A 21,624-nucleotide genomic window follows, 5' to 3' on the forward strand; every position below is an offset into this window, starting at 1 on the left:
GGCCCAAGAGGATGTTCAGGCCCAGACGCCATATTAAACCAGTACCCAGAAGCCAGAAGCCCCGCTCTATAGAAATATTCTCATTGAACCATCTCTTTTGTATGCTTAACTCCACAGATGAGGTGACTCTACTCACTGGCGAACTGGTCGGGTAATTTGTCAGACCCTGTTCACGAGTACCCAACTCCTAGACTAGCTCAAGAGCAAGCCCAAGGATGAGACTTGCCTACGTACGCTTCAATTGCATATTCCTTTACACCGTTCATTGTTGCATGTAGTATCCGCCCACCATCGGCTCCTATCACTCTTTTGTTATAACCCTTATTCCGTCTACCGCCATCCATCGTTTCAGGATACTGTGCCTTCACTTTACCCACGTTACGCGCGCCATTCCTCTACCTTTTGTCCTCATCCCCGTTTCCATTCTCTGCACTCTCTCACTGATGATCTCTATCATGATTCACATCTTTATGCTGCCAATTTTTTTTTTATTTTTATTTTTATTTTTATTTTTGTTTCTTCTCCTTCCAGTTGGTGTCGGTGTCTTTCGGCCTCTCAATCATCGTATCGGTTAGTAACGCAACACCCTTTCACAGCATAGTCCCAGGATTAAAAGGCACAACCGATTTACCACTTTGTTTGTGATGAACCTTGATCCAGTTAAACATACATATTGAGCAGTCTACTTTGCCCAATTGATCATGTCTTTGCGCTTGGACCTTTGTTGTTTACGCGCGTTTCATCACATCCTTCACTGCTATACTACCTTCCTTATTGATATTTTGCTTTCGTGCCATTTCCGCCTTACCGCATCTCAAATCGCTTGTAACATTCTCTATTAAACTTTAGATTCTCTATTTATCCTGCCAAAATCCAACTTCAAGGTCTTCCACGCAATAAACTATGTCCATTCCTTTTAATCCACCCACAGAGCACGAGATGTTGATTGAATGGTATGAAAGACTCAAGTCAGATTCGAAAAGAAACGTCCATTGCGTTCATAACCTCCACTCCGACGTGCAGTCCTGATATGAAACAACGAAATAAAATTAGTGGCGGCAAGTTGGGCGAAAATGTTGTCTGGACTTTCTTGTTTTAATGTACATTGTTTTTCTATGATAGTGAGGGAAGGATGCTGAGATGATGCCAAGGTAAATTATAGCGATAGCCTAGTGAAAGCAAAGACAAAAAGAAACGCACTAGAGCGAATAAAACGCATGTGGCCGAATCTTTGTATGTGCGATGTCTTTTGTCCTGTCGTCGCTTTATAACTGGGTCCGCTTCTTGGCAGTGTTCTGGTATGGGCGCAGAACCCACTCTGTGTCAGCGTCTGTCAATTCCACAGTTCCCGCCTTAATCTGGAAGACTATGAAAAACAAAACAAAAAGACAGAGTAAAGAAAGACCATGTAAGCATATGCATTCCAAAGTTTTGCACTGTGTATGTCCCGATAGGTTTTTTTTTGTTCCCATAAGTGATACGTACGCTTCATTTCGAACCGTGGTCCCACTTCAGCCAGCTGTACATCCTTATGACTCGTCTTCACAAAGACATGGTGTCTGAACGAGATAAAGTCATTGTCGTTGGCGAATGTCATCACACGTTTGCTATCCTCCTTAGGGACAGGAAACAGATATTTCAAAATGTCGGCGGTGCGCCTTCCCAATTTGGACGTGAAGTTGTTGAGGATCAAATGTGGGAATGCCTCTGAGACGGTTCCGTGGTCCTTGATATCGTGACGCAGAACGACGTTGTTGAGGGTGAAGAATGCAGTGGGCCCATGTGGAAAGTGCGATACAATCATGCCGTCTACGGAAAGAATAAACAAGGCATGGTTACAAAATTGCGCCGTCGGCCCTCATTGGCAAGGATTTCCACGGTGTCGTTAAATACCTGGTTCGCCACGATGCTCGTGTAAGATGATCAGATCTGTAACGTCGTTCGCTTTACAAGCATCAACAATTTCCTTCATGACATGTCCACCACGGTTGATGCGCTGAGAGTTGGGGAAAACGAGACGCATTTCCTTTGCAAACTGCTGAAGACGGCTGCTGGGGTCACGCGAAGTTGTGACAAGAACCTTGGGGTCATAAACTCCAGCGCGGGCGTATTCGTCATCGATGTGAGTTGTTGGAGCTGGTGAAATGGAGAGAAGGAAAGTACAATGCGTCAATTCCTGTATATGGCCCTGAATGTTTGACAAACGTCTTCCCTGCATACGATCAATGCTCCGCCTGGAATTTACCATCCTGAGCCTCGTCATATTGCAAATCCTTGGTAAACGCAGCGCCTTCGTTCTTCAGTTCATTTGGCACGGGTTTTCCAGCTAAAGAACATATACAAATAGAGACCAAATCAGGACATGGCTTGCAAATGAAGAAGACAGCGCAGAGTATTTACAGAGCAACCTAGATTAGCGCCATATGACAGAACGTACTAGCGATTGCTTCCTTGACCGCCTGCTTCCGGTCAAAGATCTGTCTTTCCTTGCCCTCGAGCGACTTTTTGTAGAGGTATTCTCGACGCAAGCGGGTCTGTCGGCGAATCTATCAGGTAACAAACGAGAGCTCAGGAGGTAAGTTTCTGGACGGGATATAGTATGATTTTAATAGTGCCAAGGATAATAGAAATTGTGAAGCAGCGACTGCGCTTGGAGGGTAGAGTACCATGATGATGAGTGTAGTTGGCAAGAAGAGGAAACGAGGCGATGCGTTTAAGCGTCAAGGAGAGGGGAAAAAAAAAAAAAAAAAAAGTAAACAGGTGTGACAGCTGTACGCCCTTAACTTACTTCCCTTTTGACAGACCCCGCTCTTGACCATTGAGTTTGCACACCTTCATTCAAAAAGTACCGTTCTAACACCAATACCTTCAATGGGCAAGAACGACAGAGGAGGACGTGGACAAGGACACGGAGGCGGAAGAGGCAGAGGCCGTGGAGGGAGCAGGGGAGGGCGCGGAGGCAAGAATCATAATCACCACAGAGACAGGTACCGTTGAAGCCGACAGCACAAGGCAATTTCGCACTGCCATATGTGCTGCACTGTATCAGATCGTCTGCGAAAAGGATGTATGACTGACTGAGCCAGGGATTCGATGTTTTCGTCTGTATAACTACTTAGAGAAACCGGTGCGGAGAATGCTCGGGATATGGACCGTGGCGACGATAGTAGTGGTATGTGGCCTAATGGCAACGATTTGGACAGGCTGCATTCTCAAAGATACAGCGAGCGTAACAGAGTATGCTGACCATACTCCGCTCTGAATGGTTAGAGAAAGCCAGGAGTAATATCCCGATGCCATTAGGAATGTGGGATTTTGAGCATTGCGATCCCAAGCGCTGTTCAGGAAAAAAACTCGTCCGTATGGGCATGGTCAAAACCCTCAAGATTAACCAGCGATTTCTTGGAGTGTGTATGACGTGAGTCAACAGAAAATGGTGCACTGAAGAAGGATAAAGGCTGGGTCCTTCGGGCTCCTTTGCTTTAGCCTCTCATCGAATCCTAACTTCTACGATCCATTTTTATATTCCTGCTGTTATCACACGATAGTCCCAATGGTGAGCAGGCAGTTTCGCCATCGGATCGGGAAGTCGTCAGAGAACATGGACTTGCGGTTGTTGATTGTTCCTGGGCCAAACTCGGGGATGTACCCTTCAAAAAACTTCGAGCAGGACACGATCGCCTCTGTAAGTTTAGGCGGTTGCACGCTGGGGGCGAATGAAGGTCTACTCACAAATACAGCTGCAGTGTGAAGCTCCCGTTGATGCTAACACAGAATGAACTTTTCTTTATTTTTTTTATATCTGTCCTGTTAGTGCCCTACTTGATTGCCACGAACCCTGTCAACTATGGACGGCCATGGAAGTTGAACTGCGTCGAGGCTTTGGCGGCATGTTTTTATATCACTGGGTTCGATGAGTATGGCGATGAGCTGTTATCAAAGTTCAAATGGGGGCACGCTTTCAAGAAGGTCAATGGGTAGGTGCATGTCGCGATTGCTTTATGCGCTGCATTATTTAAATCTTTACTCAAATTTGAGTACTAATGGCGTCCTTGATACTTCATAATTGTGGACTTCACAGTGAGCTGCTAGCCAAATACTCTAACTGCACGGATTCTTCATCCGTGATTGCCGCCCAAAACGAATATCTTGCTATGATCGAGAAGGAACATAATGAACGGCACGACGGCGAGCACAGTGACGACGATCTAATGGTCCGTAACACCAACCATTCCTTGATGGACTTTGATGAGGATGGAAGCGATGAAGGCAGTGACGAGGAGGATAGCGAAGAGGAAGAAGAGGATAGCGAAGAAGAGAACAGTGACCATAGAGAGAGTGAGCAAGAATCAAGCGAAGAAGACGACAAGGAAGAGGGGGATGAAGAGAGCGAGGACGAATCTATCTCTCGATCAATGAAACAAACCCATATTAAATAAACGGTGCTGGATGTTCGACATACCTCTCACGACCTTCTCGTTAATTGCGCTTTCCGAGCATTACCAAAATTGATCGAGTCATGTTCCAGGGTTACAGAGAAAGCTCTCTGAGGGATTGCTGCTGTGCTCTCTCGAAACGCTCCACCTGCTCCTGTATCTGTCGAACGAACTGCACGACGACTTCACAAAACTTGACCTGTGAGAATTGATCCGAGATGGCGTGATCCGCGTCCGGAAGGACAATGGCTCCAGCGGAAGTAGGACAGGCTGCGGTCAGCTTCGATACAAGTTGTTCCTTGTTGACATTGTCGGGGACATACTCGTCCTTTCCCGAGTGCACCCAGATCACAGGTACTTTGACCTGTCCAAAGAGCGCTTGCATTCGCTCGAAAGGAATGTCTGAGCTGAACATATCGTCGTCGCCTCTGTCAGTATGAGCGTTAAGAAGTCCTTTTGATGTCAGTTGTCCTGTCTCAAAGCGCTGTTGGCCCAAGATCCCAACTAAAAAAAAAGATCATGGTAAAAAAAGACGTACCCTACAGATGCCAGTGAGTTGAAGCGATACGCCGTTACTGGGGCAACATCAACTTCCCTCACCATGAGCTCCTGGCCCTATAAAGCGAGCAAAAGTGTTTATTACTGCTCCAGGTTTATAGAAGGCACATCGATTAAGACATCCGGCTCGTTTGCGGAGTGGATTTATTACCTTCCCATCATTGATCATCCTTTGAGCGAGACGCAGATATTTGCCGTACATGTCCATCGAAGATGCCATGAACTCGCGATCTGAGACAGGCCCCTGCAAGACGACCCCTTGTATGGCCCCTCGATGCTGGCCGTAGCTCGCGTACGATATCGCGTCCTGGCATCCGGTCGAGTGTCCGATGATAAACAGCGCCGTTTTAGCCCGTTCTTCACGTAGGAACGTGAAGAGCACATCGAGCTCCCGCACATCTTCCTGGAGCGACGATATTCCGTATCCCTTGTGGCTACTCGAGAGCATGACCTGAATCAACGAGAATCCGAGCTGGTCCTCAACGGTTTTACTCAGTAGAGGAAGATACGGCAGAGCATTGTACCCGTCCAAGAGCCCTGCGATAAATACTACAGACCCACTCGAGTGCTCCGGACCAGACTCGAACATGGTTAGACGCGTCTGTGGGTTATAGACGGAAAGCGTTCCTGGTAAGCTGATCATGAGGGCTCCTCTGCGTGCTGTCGTCCTGTCGATGAGGATCTGAATCTGAGGTTGAGCACACGGATGCGGTGTAAAGAAAATTTAAAACTGCATTACCTTCGTGGAACCCTCATCCTCATCCTCATCCTCATCCTCATTCCCCGACTTTCTCAGCTCAAAAGTTCCCACTATCTGCCAACTGGCGAATAAAATATCTTTCACCAATTGACCTTTCTTGTTCGCATTGTAAAAGGCTACCCACTCTGGTTCTAGAGCCTCCAATGTTCCCCAACCGCCCAGGGGTCGACAAGAAGGCCGCTCTGGTTGCTCAGGCCAAGGCTGAGCGACTTGCTCGAAGCGGACAGAAAAAGATCGAGGAGCAGAATGCGTTACAGGAACGGTCTTCCTTGCGAATACAAAAGTTCTGGCGTAGGTTGCGCGCTCGCCATGTCGTCAAGGACCGACAGCGTACGGATTGGGATGTCATGGCGGCCCAGTTACCGTCCACACCCACCCTTGGTCTTGTTCGCAACCTACAGCTGACGTTCCTTTTGCTGAGGTTCTACGACCCTGTTGCATGTCCCATGGATAGTCGGCGTCTTTCGACCCTGTGCAAGTTGCTGCTGTCCAAGACTATCATTGCAGCAGACGAGGGCAGCTTTTCGACAACAGCGGCCAATATAACGTCCAACGGATCATCCTCTTCACCTTCACCTACACCACCAGCACCTTCGGCGGCAGGAGCGGCGGCGTCCGCTACAAAAGAAGATCAAAAGCCGTTGATGCAGGTTCCCTTCCAGATGATATTACTTCATGCTCGATATGCGGATCTCGCCACCACCGCCGTACAATGTCTCCTGCAGCTGTGTATTGGAGCAGTGATGGGAAACCGAGTCGACGCCAGCGGTAAACCGTCTCCGGCCATAAGCACCATCAAAAGCGCATTGGAGGACGACCTATATCTCTCTGGGCCAGAGTTGCGTTTTTTGATGGCTTTTGTGGACACCAACACGTATCGACTTCCTGAGACCGTCAGCCTCGCCATTAGGACCCAGATGTCGGACAGAGGAACCGCCCTTATTATCAGGATACTCAACAGCGGAAAGTTTTACAAGGACGTCAGACTTGGCGTTGCGCCACGAGTGAAAGCTATGCTTCTGCTTCAGGATCGTGCCAAAAAGACGTCTCTCACGTCCGCAGAGACTTCGAAACAAAAGGCTCTGTCGCTCTGGATGACGGCTATTTGGAGATGCTGCCTGTTACTTCAGTCTGTGGACAAGGACTTTAAAGAGAAGCTATCCACTCCATCCAGAGGGAACCAGCACAAGGATAATCTCATCAACCTATACAGCGACGACTCGACGGCAGTAGGAATTGCCTGTTATATCTTAACGATACCATTATTTGTCGATACCCTGGACGACCTTTGCTTGCAACTGGCGTGGAACAGTCATGTCCTGCGAGCGACATCAGATGCGATCCTGGACCTTCGTCACCAACAGTTCATGCTTACAACCATGTCTTTGAACGACACCCTGTCACTTCTCGCCAACATGACGCGGCTGTATCGAGTCAACATGACCAAGAATACTGAAGCGGTTAATGCTGAATTGAAAAACCAACTGGTCGAGGTGGCCATCGTTCTCTTGACACACTGTCAGAAGTACGTCTCTGCCACACAAACCACAGAGTTTCGACAATACCACCCCATCTTTTCTTGGACAGTTACCTCTCAAAAGAGCCAGCAATTCTCAGATACACAAGCTAAGTCGTTGATGGTGCAGCTGGAATATCTTTGGAGCCGTGAGTTTGCCCTCGACACATTCCACGCTCTGCTCAACCTTCGCCTTCCTCCCATCAGTGCTGATCCGCCTCCCGGGAGCGTATTCAACAATCGCGACACCCAGTCACCCGCGGCAGGTCGCCAGGGACGTTTCTCGTCGCCGCTAGAGAGGATCAACAACAGCCTCAGCAGCAGACCCTCGGACCCGCAGAGAACTTTACTTGCGATCGAAATCCAGCAGGCATGCTCGTTTTACATGATCCTGATGAAGACGTTCGACGCTCAAAAGACCAAGATCCTGGTCACACTCATGTATCTTCCATCGTTTCTATCTCAGCTGTGGCGATTCATGACGACCCTAGGACCCAAGGGTGGGATGTACATTTACCTTGAGGCAGCTGCGGGCAGTGGACGCAAGGGACTCCACCAGGAACCGTTGATCGCTATCCTGCAAATCTTTTGCGAGTGCTGTGCGCGATATTTCATGTAAGTCAACCCTTCAACCTGCTGACCTCATCCGGCTAAGCTATACCTGCCTATAGAACGTTACCTTTAAGCTTTGAATGGATCTTTCGACCTGTAATAGCACATTGGATGACGACGACATGTATGAGCAACAACGGACATGGGAACTATCAGAGTTGGTGTTCATGTCGGGATTCTTAAATCAGTTTTGTTTTTCGATCTTGAGCCAGCAGGAGGACATGGTAGTTAGTCTGGGTTCCAAAGAAACTGCCGCAGTGACAGCTGGATCTGCACCGCCAGAACTCCCATCTTTGCCACCTCTACCACCTATCTTTTACCATGCACGTCAGGTCCTCATGCAGCTATATGAGAGGGACTGTCGACGGGCGTACTGTCCACCAAACCACTGGCTTCTCATGCACCCTACGAAGGGTGTTTTTCACTCGCCTCTACAGCTTTTGGCCTCGCTCACGCTGTCAAATAAAGACCGGTCCAGCAGCCACGGTTCTACCAAGTCATCGACCACAAAAGGCGGTGGGCTTTTTTCCTTCTCATCCAATAAATCGCCACCCCAGTACGCGACACCCAAGGAGTTCATCAGCAAAGTCAGCCAGAAGGACAGGACCGCGCTACAGATTCTCGAAACGATGCCGCACGTTATCCCGTTTAGTGCCCGTCTCGAGATCTTTCGAGATTTCATCAAGGAGGAAAAGTTACAACGGGCCCAAAGTCTGGCGTTGGTGCGCCCAGATCTGCATCAGTCAGTCATGGTCAGGGTCCGACGTGGATATGTGCTCGAGGACGGGTACCAGAGTCTGGGTCGGATCTCAGCGAATGCATGGAAGAACACGATCCGAGTGAAATTCGTGAACGAAGGGGGCGCAGCTGAGGCTGGAATCGACCAAGGAGGACCCTTCAAGGAGTTTATGGAAAGCTTCCTCGAGACCGGGTTCTCGCCGAACCTGAATCTGTTCACGACCTCGACTGCGTCTATGAATATGTTATATCCATCACCAACATCTCACTTCACACACCCGACAACAGGACTGGAGCTATTTCGACTGTTTGGAAAGATGCTGGGCAAGGCTATGTATGAGGGGCTGCTGATCGAGGTCAAGTTTGCCAACTTTTTCCTGAGCAAGATCCTAGGTCGAACTGTTTTCTTGGACGAGATGCGATCGTACGACCAACAGGTCTTCCAGAATCTGATGTTTCTGAAGAAGTATGAAGGGGATGTGGAGGATCTGGGGCTAACGTTTTCGTTGGACGAAGAGATCTTTGGGACCCACCGAACCATCGAGTTTATGAGGGGGGGCAAGGATATTGCAGTGACCAAGGACAACAGAATCAATTACATATTCAAGATGTCCGACTATCGTCTCAACAAGCAGATCCAGGAACAATCCAAAGCGTTTATTGAAGGGTACAGTACATCCTGCAGAGACTCTTCTGGTATACTATGTTTTCGAATGCGCTTTGTTTAATAGCTAGGCCGTCTTTCCATATTTATACACAGATTCCGATCGATCATTCCGCTGCACTGGATCTCCATGTTTTCTCCGCAGGAGCTACATCGCGTTATGGCGGGCGAAGATGTCGACTTTGGTAAGCATCCTTGACACTTGCGACTATATCTCTTGCGATGATAACATGGGCTACAGGACTAATTCCAAAAAAAAAAAAAAAAAAAAAAAAAAAAAAAAAAAAGATGTACAAGATCTTCGAGCGCACACAGAGTACCAGAACGGATATTTTGATCAGCATCCAGTGATCCGTAATCTGTGGTCTGCCCTGAACGAGTTCAGTTCGGAGGAGAAGCGCGCCTTCCTCAAGTTTGTCACTAGTTGCTCCAAGGTACGGCCCGCTGGACTTCAAGAAGGTTTTTTCATGTGTTCATGCATTCATGAAACCCCCTCTTTTTTTTCTCACCAATATATTGATTTCATATCATGCGCTGGCATTAATCAACAGCCGCCGCTCGGAGGTTTTAAGTACTTGCACCCACCATTCTCTATTCGACTGGTCATGGACCCAAACACCTCGGACTCGAACCATAACGGCGCGCCAGCAAATGGGCCACGTCAGTTTGGGAGCGGCGCCCATATGCCTTCCCGCAACGGCACTACTGGCGGTGGTGGTGGAGGACTAGGATCCAGATTACGATCTGCGTTCAATGTGAACAACAGCAATAACGGTAACAATGACAGCTCAAACGGATTTTCCGTCAACGCGTCATCTATCTCTTCGTCGTCCTCTTCTTCATCATCCTTGGTATCACGATCGAACCAATCCTCATCGACTTCGGGATTATCACCGTTTGCGTTAACAACGGACGAACATGGAACGCCTGCGGCTCTGGGAGTCGTGAAATCCTTCTTTGGGGGCGTTCTTGGGAATGCGGGATCATCCAGCGAGAGCACAGGAAAGAAGGCGCGTTTGCCCACAAGGTATGTTGAAAACTTGCAAGGCAAGATCATAGCTTTACCGAGCTGCGGATTAAATTGTAAACATAAGATATGCGGTTATTGACCCTTCCTGTTTCCTACTTCCAGTTCTACTTGTTTCAATTTGCTCAAGCTACCGCCGTTTAGCTCGAAATCTGTTCTCAAGGAGAAGTTGCGCTATGCAATCACATCCAATACGGGCTTTGAGCTATCTTAGTGTCTTCTCTCTTGATTTTGGTGATTGCTCAAGAGCATAATGAAATAAAGTATAATTAGTTTGCCAACGCTGGGTGCCTGCTTCACTATCTAAGAGTCTAATACTGGTATCCATCAGCCGGCCTGGATGCGTATGCTTGCTGTTGCTGGAACTGTTGCTGTTGCTGCAGCATCTGTTGGTGCTGTTGTTGTTGCTGTTGTTGCTGTAGCTGCAGCTGCAGCTGCTCCTGCTGCGTTGCATATGGCGTTGGTTGGGGTGATGCGGACATCTCGTACGAGTTTCCGTAATGGTTGTTAATGCGGGCATCGTCCACATTACTCAGGAGCGGCGCCTGCTGGTTTGGATCCACGGCTTCGCTACTCACAAATTTGCCACCGGCCTCCAGACTGGCATCGTCGACCGCGGTCATAAAAGAGGGATCGTTATCGCTAGCTGTTGAGCCTCCTCCTGACTTGCGACTTTTGAAAACACGGTTCCTGGTGCGGACCGTGTTGGCACGTTTGACAGCCCCGCTCAAGTGTCCGTCTCGGATTGGCAGAGGTCGGCCCATGATGATAAGCACAATGTCCTTACAAGCCCATCCAACCTCCGTCACCATATCAACTGGGTTGAAACCATCGCGAAGAGATTTGCGGACAGGGGTCTTGACATTGGGGATGACATATGGAGTGTAGGAGAAGGAGAAGACGTGCATAATTGCAAAGGCCACCATTTCCACACAGATCAACAGGGCGGATATGCCGATCTCAATATTGCTAATGGACCAGTATTCTGTCGCCTCGAACACACCTATATCGAATGAAGCACATCAGGAGAGGAATAGCTATAAGTCGGTGCTGTGGGTAGAGCGCACCTTGGGAGCAGGGCATTGCTGTCGAATATACTGAAACTTACCAAAATGACCCAAAAGACTCAGGAAGCACGTTTGCCAAAAACAAAAAAAGATGACCAGTTTAACGCAAAGGAACTTTAGGAAAGGCTCTATTGGAGCACCAGACGATAGTGCGGCAGAATGAATAAGCGAGATGATTAGGCAACAGATCGAGTCGAACCCAGAAGGCGCCATGAAAAAGAAAGAAGAAATGAAAGATAAATACATACTCTTGTCCGCAATCTCGGTCTTGATGGTCATGTAGAAGATCACCAGGCAGTACATCGCAACTGTGACTGAAATGAAGTTGACAATGGTGATATAGACCTTGCCGAATTGGAAGCTGTATGTGGTATCGCAATAAAGATCCTTGTACTGCAGAATGACGGCGGCGATGGTCGTCACGGGCTTGACAACCACATACTGCAGGACTCCATACTTCATCCAGTGCAGGAACAACTCTCCATGAGGCTTGTAGTAGAAGCAATTGAGCGGGAAGATCAGTTTCCGGCGCTCAGGCCCTGCGGTGATGCGTGCCCTGCGTTCGGCCGTGTCGTCGCCCAAGTAGGTCAGCAGGAGCACAAAGAAGGAGTGGATCACAAAGGCCTCGTAACAGTCACGAATGGTTTCGTAGTAGATGGCTTGCTTGTAGAAGCGGTAGGAGAGGAAGGAAATGATCGAGTAGATAGGGATCATGAGCACGATTCGCATGATATGGCGCTGCTCTGAAGGCTGGAGTGAGAGACACAACGAGACGCAGGAGGAGATATGGCAATGTTGGTTAATATATCGTTACACCGAAGGTGGTACCAATGGTGAGGCTGATCATTGGGGGAGGGGGCTGTGTTTGTTTCTCGCGGAAAAAGTTCCCATTCATCCAGTCGCTAAGACAGTTCCCACCAAAGGGGTCGTTCACATATATATAGATGTCAAAAATAACACCGGTGTCTATGATGATATCGTACCTTGTTGTAGTTGCGCGCATGCTTGTACAGGAGACGGAAGGAGATGAGCGTCGATACCAGCGCGCAGAACCCGGCGATGCCCCAGCCGATATAATGGCCTGAAAAATATAGTCGTAAGCAGGTGGAGAGCCATTCTTCCATTGTTAGACAAGGGGTACAAATAAATAGAGCAAACAAACTGCAGCCAGGGGTCTAAACTTACGCTTCCAGGTGATACTGTGGCCGTCGAAGAACTGACTGGGGTCCGTCTCCTCAAGGTCGAAGTTTGGACAAGTAGCCATGGCTTTGAAAAGGATTCTTTTTACAACAACAGTAATAGCAACAGCAACAACAACAAGAGAGAAGGAGGGAAAAAAAAAGTTGTATGGGGTATATTGTAAAAGTGTCCCTTTTCAAAAGTGAACCCGCTGAGTGTTCTTGGCTCTTCTGCTCGGGTGTGTAGTGAGGATGAGAACGAGACAAAGACGACGGGGCGATGCAGGCGACCTGGAGGCTGAGGGAGGAGGGATGAAGCAGCGAAAAGGGATGAAGGCGAGGGAGGATGGCGGATGGAGTAAAAGGAGCGAAGGAGCGAAGAGATGGACAGCAAAAAAGGGACAAAAGAGACTAAAAATTAGCAGCGTTATTGGAAATCCTTTTATCCCGCTGACCCAAGGCTCTGTCTGGGATAGCATGCAGTTGTGGCAAAGTGGGCTATTGTTTATTTTGGGCTTTCGGTTCTCCTCTCCGCCCGCTGCAGTGCTGCAGCTTACCGACGACCCATGCATGGGCTTAGACTTCAGAGGTGTTACCGACTGCCTTGTTAGTTTACTCACAACCATTCCATATCTCTACTCGTCAATGAGAGCGCTGAACACTCTCTCCATATTCTGCAATTGCATACAGCCGTACACAGGAACAATCAAACTCCCTAAAGACACTAGCACGAATATCAAGTTAGGCAAGGAATGAATGAGTCGTAGAGTAGAGAATGGGGATACTCCGTACAGTCGACAGATGATGGGCGTATATGGGCTGTTGCAGCTGCATATACAAAGTCAGCAAACCCAAATCAAGCCGCAGTGGCGCCCACCTGGACCAGAGACTCAGAGACTGAGCGCGTGGTTTTTACTTTAACTCGCACACGCAAGGTTTCTTTTTCTTTTTCTTTTTCTTCAACAAGGTAAGCGAGCACACTTTGTTTGATTATAATAAGCAGACGCGACTGAGTAGCGGGATGACAAAGGAAGTTCTCCATGTCTTGTCTTGTTTCGCTGTCGGCTCTTTTAGAGACCGATGCAGATGTATGCGCTTGGCAAGCAGTGGCTTGCCATTCGTGGAGACCGAGAGTGTTGGGCAAAGTCAGTCTTGTCTGGAGTCAAGGCACAAGAACGGCCGCTCGAAAAGGAAGCGCGTGCAGTTGAGGAGCGGTATGCAGTATAGAGAGCGATTGCTTAAAGGGGAAGTATGTGTTCGATTTCGTTCCTCAATTGCACAGCTTGCATTCGTTTCATACACTCCACGGCTCCTCTTGTCCGTGTGCACTTCTCTTACTTCTCTTCCCTTCACCATAACAAATTCCTACGACAAAAAGTCCTCATCCCGCTAGATTGCACTCTACATCCTCGCCACTCTTTCTCTCTCACTCTCAAGCGATCGTAATCGCACCCTCATCCTCTTCTTTTTTTTTTTTTTTTTCTCAATCCCCAGACAAAGACAGCCATCCAATGTCCACAACTCAGGTCGGAGCCGGCATCGGTATCGCCAACTTGCCCAACCAGCGCCATAAGATTGTCGCCAAACGCGGTGCCAACTTCACGCTGATGGTCTGCGGTATGTGCCCGTCTGCAACAGACATCAAATAAATTAAAAGTGATGGTGTCTCTGCTAGGTCCACTACTAAACAGCGAACACTCCTGTTCTCTCTTCTAGGCGAGTCTGGGCTTGGAAAGACCACCTTCATCAACACTCTCTTCACCACAACCCTCAAGTCCCCCAAGAACCACAAGCGTCGCTTCAACAAGACAGGCGAGAAGACTGTTGAGATTGAGATCATCCGCGCTGGTAAGTTCGACACGGAGCATCAGATGAGGACTCTCTTCTGGAGGTACCAGGGCCCTGAGGCCAAAGCACTCAGCAAAGACACAGGACGGCAGGCAAAACACAGAACGAGTTACGCTGTCCCTGAGCCAGGAGCGTTCAGAGTCTGCTTGCCCTTTGTGTTGTTTTTCTTCTGGGCCATAAAGAGTTGGCTCTCTCCTTTTGTCCGTCTTTTTTTTTTTTCATTGAGCATCCGAGCCCCTTCCCTTTTCCTCCCCCTTGGGACGACAGTCTGTTTGATGTTTTCTGGGCCTTTTCTCCCGCTGCAGTCTCTGCCTACGATTAGTTGTCAGAAATCGCATTACTGTTGACTTGCAGATCCAAAAACTCCCCCTACTTTGTACTTTTTAACACGGCTCCAGTTGTGGTGGGTCCTTGGGGCTTCTTTGACAAAATCGCTTGGTGCCCATTCTGCGTAACCAATATTCTCCTATATTTGAGCACTCTCTATGGTTCTCTATAATTATGGTCCTGCAAGCATTTAGTGCTCTCAACACACGCATCAACAAAAAAGCCAACTGTAAAATGTGCCCGAAACGCTGATCTGACCAATCTGACCTTTTCTTTCTTACTTTCTCGCTTTTCTTTTCCATAGAACTCGAGGAGAAGCAGTTCAATGTCAAGTTGTCTGTCATTGACACCCCAGGATTTGGAGACTATACCAACAACCGCGACAGCTGGATGCCTATTATCGACTTTATTGATGATCAGCACGAATCTTATATGCGTCAGGAGCAGCAGCCCAAGCGTCATGAGCTGAGTGACATGCGCGTTCACTGCTGTCTGTACTTCATTCGTCCCACCGGACACACACTCAAACCCTTGGACATCGAGGTCATGAAGCGCTTGGGGACCCGTGTTAACCTGATCCCAGTGATTGCCAAGGCCGATACAATGACCCCTACGGACTTGCACAAGTTCAAGAAGCGCGTACGGTTTCCTTTACGATTTACTGCTCTTCCTCTATCGTACGGCCTTCTCCATGCCAAAGAGAAGAAAGATGAGCTATGGACTGACGCGAAATTTTTCTTGTCTATTAGATCTTGGAGGTCATCGCTGCCCAGAACATCCAGTGCTATACGTTCCCTCTGGAGAGTGATGACGAAGCCAGCACCCGTCGCAACATGAACATTATGGTAGGATGTGGTCCGTATGAGACTCATGCGTTGTTGATTTGTTCGGTACGCGGAGTTACTGACAAGGATGATAACGCTCTCGTGTTTTCTATAGTCTGCCATGCCATTCTCGATCATTGGAAGCATAGATGACGTCCTCACCGATGATGGTCGCACTGTGAAGGGCCGTCAATACTCATGGGGCGTTGCAGAAGGTATCAGCGAAGACGCGATATTTCTCCCGAAATGTCTAGCTTGGGCCATTGAATTCATATACTGATTGCCGTTATCTTATCTCATTTCCATGTCGATAGTCGAGAATGAGGACCATTGCGATTTCAAGAAGCTTCGCCAGCTTTTGATCCGCACCCACATGCTGGATCTCATCAGCTCAACCGAGGAGACCCACTACGAAAACTATCGCAACGCTCAGATGGAGACTCGCAAGATTGGCGAGGCCAAGTATGGCTCCTTTGTTTTTTGAGTCCCTCCATGTCCACTCTACGAAGCACGTTGATAACAAAGATCACTGAACTAATTGGCGCATTCTTTTAACCTCGCTAATCTTTCTACACCTTGCAGGACCAAGACTGTTACTAATCCCAAGTGGAAGGAAGAGGAAGAGGCCCTTCGTAAGCGCTTCACTGAGCAGGTCAGACTGGAGGAGAACAGATTCAGATCTTGGGAGCAACAGGTAACGATCATTTTTTCAAAGATTCATGAATTATGGGCCTATTCGTGATGGATCCACTGGATATCTGTTCCCTAACAATGTCCTTTTTTTTTCACTCAATATAGCTGATTGCTGAGCGCGACAGATTGAACAAGGACTTGGAGGCAGAGCACTCGCACATTAAGGCTCTGGAAGCCGAGCTGGAATCGATGCAGGCGGGTCTTTCTCCCAAGCGCAAGTAGAATGACAGCAGTGAGACAAGAAGAGAAGGATACCCCTTATGTTATTTGATTTTGCTTTATGTTCTTTTTTTTTTTCTTCAAAGGATCCTGTTTTCAGCTGGCGAGCAACCACAATCATAGATGTCATCCGGGATACGCTTTGATATCGACCTTTGTTTGAACGTCTGGATCATAGAATAACCCAAATAAAGACAACCAAACCATGCCATGCCGATGAGCTGGCTGAATTGTCAAAAAAACCACATTCCAAGGGCGCATGGGAGCACAAGAAACAAACAAACAAACAAATAAGCTAGCGAAACGCTTCCCGCGACGAACGCGAGACTGACCTATATTTTCAGCATGACATGTGCCTTTGGGGAGTACTTGAACATCTTTATTTCTGTTTCGGTTTTTGTCTGCTAACAGCACCAGACTTGAACAAATCGCATGGAATGAGTGTTTCTTTGCGAGTTTCTTTTTTTTTTTTTTTTTTTTTTTTTTCTGCGAGTTAGGTTTTGAGGGATATGGTATTCCAATTTCGCACGTCGTTCGTTGACAAGAGCAACGTCGGAAAGAGCGCAGCTGAAGGGAGATCGGTTCCTGATTCTTAAATGTCCATCTCTTCGCCCTCCTCACCATATTCGACATCGTCACCATCCTCAACAGTGGCATCCTGGTACTGCTGATATTCAGAGACCAAGTCGTTCATGTTGGATTCTATATAAAGCAACCAGAACAAATCAGAAAAAAGAAAGGATCAGTTTCAGTTGAACGCATTACACTTGTACAGGGAACATTGCGTTGTCAAGTAGCTCAAGCAAACAGGTCGCATACCAGCCTCAGTGAACTCCATCTCGTCCATGCCCTCGCCAGTGTACCAATGCAAGAAAGCCTTGCGACGGAACATAGCAGTGAACTGCTCAGAGATGCGCTTGAACAACTCCTGGATGGCGGTAGAGTTGCCGATAAAGGTAACGGACATCTTGAGACCGCGGGGAGGAATATCACAGACAGCCGTCTTCACGTTGTTGGGGATCCACTCCACGAAGTAGGCGCTGTTCTTTGATTGCACATTCATCATCTGCTCGTCAACCTCCTTGGTCGACATGCGTCCGCGGAACATGGCCGCAACTGTCAAGTAACGTCCGTGGCGGGGATCGGATGCTGCCATCATGTTCTTGGCGTCAAACATTTGCTGGGTCAACTCGGGCACAGTCAAGGCGCGGAAGGACGCAGAGTTGTTGGCGGTCAAGGGAGCGAAGCCGACCATGAAGAAATGAAGACGAGGGAAAGGAACTAGAAGATAGAAGAGAGCATGGTACACAAGGATGGAGAGCGAGAGGAATGTGTTTTAGCGGGCGTATACTGGTGTCCATCGTAAGATATCCAAGCGAGATAGAGTCCTGCACGTACCAAGGTTGACAGCCAACTTTCTCAAGTCAGCATTGAGCTGACCAGGGAATCGGAGCGAGGTGGTGATGCCGCTCATGACTACAGAGACCAGGTGGTTCAGGTCGCCATAGCTTGGTGCAGTAAGCTTGAGGGTGCGGAAGCAGATGTCGTACAGGGCTTCGTTATCGATACAGAAGGTCTCGTCAGAGTTCTCGACCAATTGGTGGACAGACAAAGTCGCGTTGTAGGGCTCGACAACGGTATCTGAGACCTAATGAAGGGACCATGGCCAGAAAAGGATGTACTTTGTGAATAAAAAGATCAAGCTTTCCAGCACCATCTCTGTGCCCTTGCATTCTCCCACTCGCCGCTTTTCGAGTCCGAGAAAGAGAGAGAGAAAACCTTAGAAAGACTCCTTTGTCGTCCAATTGGGCACAAGTCTACCAGGAGACATCAACAAAGGAAGGGAACAGAGGGAATACACCAGCTGATTTTTCTTTTTAAAGGAAAAATACGGGCTCCCGCACCATCGTTGTTTTACACTGATGTTGCAGCCGCTGCAGCCATGCATCCCCTCTAGATCACTCGGAAGAGACAAATCTCAAGGGAGATGCCGAGAGGAATAAACACTGAGACAAAAAGAAGAAAAAAAAAAGAGGAGCAATAAAAAGATGGAGTAAAAGAAACGGTGACGAGGGATATGAACCAGGGTATCACAAAGGGATGGATGGCGGCAATCAAAGCATCGAGCGCGGCATTCCTTTTGCTCCTTGACCCGCCTTTGCTCCCAACACAACTGTAAATACCGACGGGAGACCCAATCAGAAGGACGACTTGCCATTTTCAACCCCAACTTTAAGGTTCATCCACATTTGTACGCACTCTGCAGTTTTGTGGCATCCAGCAGCCATCAAAGGCATTGTTGACGCTGCTGCAAAGTGCCAGTCAGTAGCATGCGCGCATAATGGTCAATCGCCACATCAGTGAGCAACAGGGATGGAAGGAGAGGAAATACGACAAACCCATGTGCAGACCATAAAAGAAGAAGTAGTCGACATCTATGGCGTTGACCAGGAGATAGACAGATAGATAGAAAACGCCAGGGGTCTTTTTCCCTTTTTCCCTTTTTTCCTTTTTTTTTTTTTTTAGGAATGCTATCCAATCTCGTCTCTCGAGCAAAAAGATGGCGACAACCCGATATGCACCTACACATTGCACCCTCTCCTGCACTTATCAGACGAGAAAAAAGATGGGCCCAAGAGGGGGGAAAATAGGAGCCATGAAAGGAAGAGGAGGCATGGCCAGTTCAAAGCTGCCTCGATTCCCACACCCTCGATAACACCGTAAACTCCGCCATGCAAACACAAAGAAAAACGCGTCGTTTTCGTCAGCATTACCTTGGGCGAGGGCATGACAGAGAATGTGCACATCATGCGATCAGGGTATTCTTCGCGAATCTTTGAGATCAGCAGGGTTCCCATGCCGGAGCCGGTACCACCACCGAGCGAATGTGTGATTTGGAAGCCCTGGAGGCAGTCGCAGGATTCGGCCTCTTTGCGGACGACGTCCAGAACAGAATCGACGAGTTCGGCACCCTCGGTGTAGTGACCCTTGGCCCAGTTGTTTCCGGCACCGCTCTGGCCAAAGATGTAGTTGTCGGGGCGGAAGAGCTGGCCAAACTCTCCAGTGCGGACAGCGTCGATGGTGCCTGGCTCGAGGTCGACAAGGACAGCGCGGGGAACGTACTTGCCGCCGGTGGCCTCGTTGTAGTAGACGTTGATGCGTTCGAGCTGCAGGTCCGAGTCGCCGCGGTAGACACCGGTGCTATCGATGCCATGCTCGTCGCTGATGACCTCCCAGAATTTGCATCCAATCTGGTTACCGCACTGGCCGGTTTGCAAGTGGACGATCTCACGCATGGTGTATTATGGGGAGGAGGTGTGTATGGAAAGTGGGAAGGAAGGGGAGGTGCGGGGATGGAGAAGAAAGGAAAAGATTAGGAGGGGCAAGGGGAGGGGATGAGATGGCGGGTGTGGTTGTAGTGATGGTGGCACGGGGAGGGGGAAGGAGATGAAAGGAAGAGAGAAGAGGGAAAAGAGAGTCGCTTTGTGGAGCTTCTTTTTTAAAGGACTTGCTTTTTCTCTTGGGTCCTGGCCCCCCCCCCTGTGTCCAGCCCTGTCCAGGCGCGTCGTCTGTCCGTGTACCGTTCAGTGGAGATGCAGCACCACAACGCAGTCTGCAGCATGCAGGCATGCAGCCTGCGGTATCTTCGGTAGTGCAGAAAGGCGCCCTCTCCCGTCCCCGCCCCCATCCCCCCTCTGTCGCTAGCCCGCTGCTGTGCATACACCACGCCTCTCTTCTCTCTTCTCTCCCCTTCATCTTTCGTGCTTCTGTCTCATATCCAGCCGACCTCCAATCCACAGTAGGCAGACCAAAGACTATTGTCTGCTGCTGCTGTTGCTAAAGTGCGCGGAGCCTACGGATGGAGAACTCGGTCTCAAAAAATAAATCTCCAGTGCAAATTGTCGCGGCAGTCCCCCCCCGCCCCCCCTTCCCCTCCCTCCTTGTGGCAGGAAGGACAGCACAAGACGAGACGCGTCCTGTCCCACCTTCCTTGGGCAACTAAACAGACACGTACACGCAGCCCCAGGTACACATCCTAACTAACCCTGGACAAGTCCCTGGCTGGGCCTGTCTCGTCTTGCCTTGCCTTCTCATGCAACGCACATGCCCATCATCACATCCCTACAAGATGCTCCTAAACCCCAAACAAAACGACTGTGCATCGCCATATCCCTGCATCTCCATCTCCTCCTCACGCCTTTCGTTTATCGACCATACACAACAAGAAAGACACTGAGAAAGAAACTCTCCCCTCGCGTTCAAGGTCGTGTCACGCGTTCTACAAAAGCAGCCCCGATACATTAGGGTAGCAGGCAACACATCATGGGATAACATAACATTCCTCTGTTGTTAGATCTACACATCGCATCAGTCGATGAGCCCATCCACATTCCTGTGTTCGCCCTCCTCGTGGCTTTTTTTTTTTTTTTGATGTTCTTGAACGAAGCGATCGATCAATTGACCTGTGTATGCACTATGGACCTGAAACCCTTCAGGAGTATGGTTCACTCTAGCAGACCTTGGCCCGTAGCATGGTTAGAGGAAGAAAGTTTAGCATGGTTAAGGGAGGGAAGGCGGGGAGGGGCTTGGCAAACTGGCAAACTGGCAAACTGGCAGGTCTAGAGGCCTAGAGTGCTGTGAAGGACATGCATGACCCCGCATTTTCCCCACAGAGTTCGTCGCTGCATTTGGGGGACCACGTTTCCCCTGAAATAGAAGCGGGATTAGCCCAATCACACGTAGGACCTCCACGTGAAGGCGCTTTGTGGGGAAGGACTCCATGGACACCCAGGGAAAAAGAAGGAACATCAGAAAACCCGTTAAACCTGGATCTAACGCCAAAGACGTGGACCTCCTTCTCCCTCTTCACATTGCTCTCCCTTGCTCCATTCTGGATGAGCTTGTGGGCTGCTCTTCGCTTACTTGTCTGCAATAATAAATGTGGACGCATGCATCAGGGGAAGCAAAAATATATTCAAAAATAAATAAAAGCACGTTTTTACCAGCACACTTGTACACTTTGATGGCTCATAAAAAGACCCTGAACCGCATTTCCCCGATCCTCTATGAGGTCTTGTTGCTCAGTCGCTTTAGCCAGCACAGAACAAAGCCTTGTCCAAAGGCATGACCCAGTTTTTGGAACGTCCATGGGTAGAC

General features: G+C 48.8%; 7 protein-coding genes across 7 annotated transcripts; 3 read left to right on the plus strand and 4 right to left on the minus strand.

The window, feature by feature from the left end:
• Positions 1 to 851: 851 nt before the first annotated feature.
• On the minus strand, positions 852 to 2,704 carry BC939DRAFT_453568 (anticodon-binding protein). The gene is made up of 6 exons (XM_051555946.1): positions 2,667 to 2,704; positions 2,438 to 2,546; positions 2,246 to 2,326; positions 1,894 to 2,136; positions 1,486 to 1,809; positions 852 to 1,366 (listed from the first exon to the last, which is right to left on the minus strand). Exons 1-6 carry the CDS (start codon positions 2,667 to 2,669, stop codon positions 1,266 to 1,268), a joined length of 861 nt encoding a protein of 286 aa, XP_051411516.1. The 5' UTR covers positions 2,670 to 2,704; the 3' UTR covers positions 852 to 1,265.
• A 601-nt stretch (positions 2,705 to 3,305) lies between these two features.
• Positions 3,306 to 4,439, plus strand: BC939DRAFT_397844 (uncharacterized protein; the record flags this gene model as incomplete). Its single annotated transcript, XM_051552388.1, has 4 exons — positions 3,306 to 3,418; positions 3,549 to 3,685; positions 3,815 to 3,977; positions 4,082 to 4,439. The coding sequence occupies 4 exons, from the start codon at positions 3,306 to 3,308 to the stop codon at positions 4,437 to 4,439; spliced, it is 771 nt and encodes a 256-aa protein (XP_051411517.1).
• A 91-nt stretch (positions 4,440 to 4,530) lies between these two features.
• BC939DRAFT_477712 (uncharacterized protein) lies at positions 4,531 to 5,583 on the minus strand (the record flags this gene model as incomplete). The annotated part of the gene is made up of 3 exons (XM_051558700.1): positions 4,531 to 4,864; positions 4,975 to 5,051; positions 5,146 to 5,583. The coding sequence occupies 3 exons, from the start codon at positions 5,581 to 5,583 to the stop codon at positions 4,531 to 4,533; spliced, it is 849 nt and encodes a 282-aa protein (XP_051411518.1).
• Positions 5,584 to 5,755: 172 nt separating this feature from the next.
• On the plus strand, positions 5,756 to 10,563 carry BC939DRAFT_453571 (uncharacterized protein). Its single transcript, XM_051555947.1, has 6 exons — positions 5,756 to 7,885; positions 7,986 to 9,287; positions 9,381 to 9,469; positions 9,573 to 9,718; positions 9,836 to 10,311; positions 10,417 to 10,563. Exons 1-6 carry the CDS (start codon positions 5,898 to 5,900, stop codon positions 10,523 to 10,525), a joined length of 4,110 nt encoding a protein of 1,369 aa, XP_051411519.1. The 5' UTR covers positions 5,756 to 5,897; the 3' UTR covers positions 10,526 to 10,563.
• BC939DRAFT_529464 (organic solute transporter Ostalpha-domain-containing protein) lies at positions 10,564 to 12,969 on the minus strand. Its single transcript, XM_051561513.1, has 5 exons — positions 12,564 to 12,969; positions 12,362 to 12,459; positions 11,627 to 12,128; positions 11,420 to 11,506; positions 10,564 to 11,314 (listed from the first exon to the last, which is right to left on the minus strand). Exons 1-5 carry the CDS (start codon positions 12,640 to 12,642, stop codon positions 10,623 to 10,625), a joined length of 1,458 nt encoding a protein of 485 aa, XP_051411520.1. The 5' UTR covers positions 12,643 to 12,969; the 3' UTR covers positions 10,564 to 10,622.
• A 1,047-nt stretch (positions 12,970 to 14,016) lies between these two features.
• Positions 14,017 to 16,709, plus strand: BC939DRAFT_411702 (putative CDC12-septin). The gene is made up of 8 exons (XM_051552942.1): positions 14,017 to 14,173; positions 14,273 to 14,404; positions 15,036 to 15,370; positions 15,481 to 15,576; positions 15,671 to 15,770; positions 15,870 to 16,017; positions 16,138 to 16,249; positions 16,354 to 16,709. The coding sequence occupies exons 1-8, from the start codon at positions 14,068 to 14,070 to the stop codon at positions 16,468 to 16,470; spliced, it is 1,146 nt and encodes a 381-aa protein (XP_051411521.1). The 5' UTR covers positions 14,017 to 14,067; the 3' UTR covers positions 16,471 to 16,709.
• A 214-nt stretch (positions 16,710 to 16,923) lies between these two features.
• Positions 16,924 to 20,029, minus strand: BC939DRAFT_453578 (beta-tubulin). The gene is made up of 4 exons (XM_051555948.1): positions 19,242 to 20,029; positions 17,866 to 18,115; positions 17,287 to 17,748; positions 16,924 to 17,169 (listed from the first exon to the last, which is right to left on the minus strand). Exons 1-4 carry the CDS (start codon positions 19,761 to 19,763, stop codon positions 17,060 to 17,062), a joined length of 1,344 nt encoding a protein of 447 aa, XP_051411522.1. The 5' UTR covers positions 19,764 to 20,029; the 3' UTR covers positions 16,924 to 17,059.
• Between the last annotated feature and the right edge of the window lie 1,595 nt (positions 20,030 to 21,624).

The sequence above is a fragment of the Gamsiella multidivaricata genome (genome assembly GCF_025024155.1).
Source record: "Gamsiella multidivaricata strain RSA 2152 chromosome Unknown BC939scaffold_38, whole genome shotgun sequence".
NCBI classification, from domain to species: domain Eukaryota; kingdom Fungi; phylum Mortierellomycota; class Mortierellomycetes; order Mortierellales; family Mortierellaceae; genus Gamsiella; species Gamsiella multidivaricata.

Bases quoted from the DNA above. Each gene is read 5' to 3' on its own strand.
- BC939DRAFT_453568 (XM_051555946.1), bottom strand. The intron at 1,810-1,893 runs GTATTTAACGAC...TTCTTTCCGTAG, and splicing joins CGAGCATCGTGGCGAACCAG to ACGGCATGATTGTATCGCAC. The intron at 1,367-1,485 runs GTACGTATCACT...TGTTTTTCATAG, and splicing joins ACCACGGTTCGAAATGAAGC to TCTTCCAGATTAAGGCGGGA.
- BC939DRAFT_453571 (XM_051555947.1), top strand. From the start codon at position 5,898: ATGTTCCCCAACCGCCCAGGGGTCGACAAGAAGGCCGCTCTGGTTGCT. The intron at 7,886-7,985 runs GTAAGTCAACCC...GACCTGTAATAG, and splicing joins TGCTGTGCGCGATATTTCAT to CACATTGGATGACGACGACA. The intron at 9,288-9,380 runs GTACAGTACATC...ATTTATACACAG, and splicing joins TCCAAAGCGTTTATTGAAGG to ATTCCGATCGATCATTCCGC.
- BC939DRAFT_529464 (XM_051561513.1), bottom strand. From the start codon at position 12,642: ATGGCTACTTGTCCAAACTTCGACCTTGAGGAGACGGACCCCAGTCAG. The intron at 12,129-12,361 runs GTACGATATCAT...CTCTCACTCCAG, and splicing joins ATGCGCGCAACTACAACAAG to CCTTCAGAGCAGCGCCATAT. The intron at 11,315-11,419 runs GTAAGTTTCAGT...CATTCGATATAG, and splicing joins GAGTCTTTTGGGTCATTTTG to GTGTGTTCGAGGCGACAGAA.
- BC939DRAFT_411702 (XM_051552942.1), top strand. From the start codon at position 14,068: ATGTCCACAACTCAGGTCGGAGCCGGCATCGGTATCGCCAACTTGCCC. The intron at 14,405-15,035 runs GTAAGTTCGACA...TCTTTTCCATAG, and splicing joins GATTGAGATCATCCGCGCTG to AACTCGAGGAGAAGCAGTTC. The intron at 16,250-16,353 runs GTAACGATCATT...CACTCAATATAG, and splicing joins TCAGATCTTGGGAGCAACAG to CTGATTGCTGAGCGCGACAG.
- BC939DRAFT_453578 (XM_051555948.1), bottom strand. From the start codon at position 19,763: ATGCGTGAGATCGTCCACTTGCAAACCGGCCAGTGCGGTAACCAGATT. The intron at 18,116-19,241 runs GTAATGCTGACG...TCCCTTCATTAG, and splicing joins CTGTCATGCCCTCGCCCAAG to GTCTCAGATACCGTTGTCGA. The intron at 17,749-17,865 runs GTACGTGCAGGA...TCTATCTTCTAG, and splicing joins AAAGTTGGCTGTCAACCTTG to TTCCTTTCCCTCGTCTTCAT.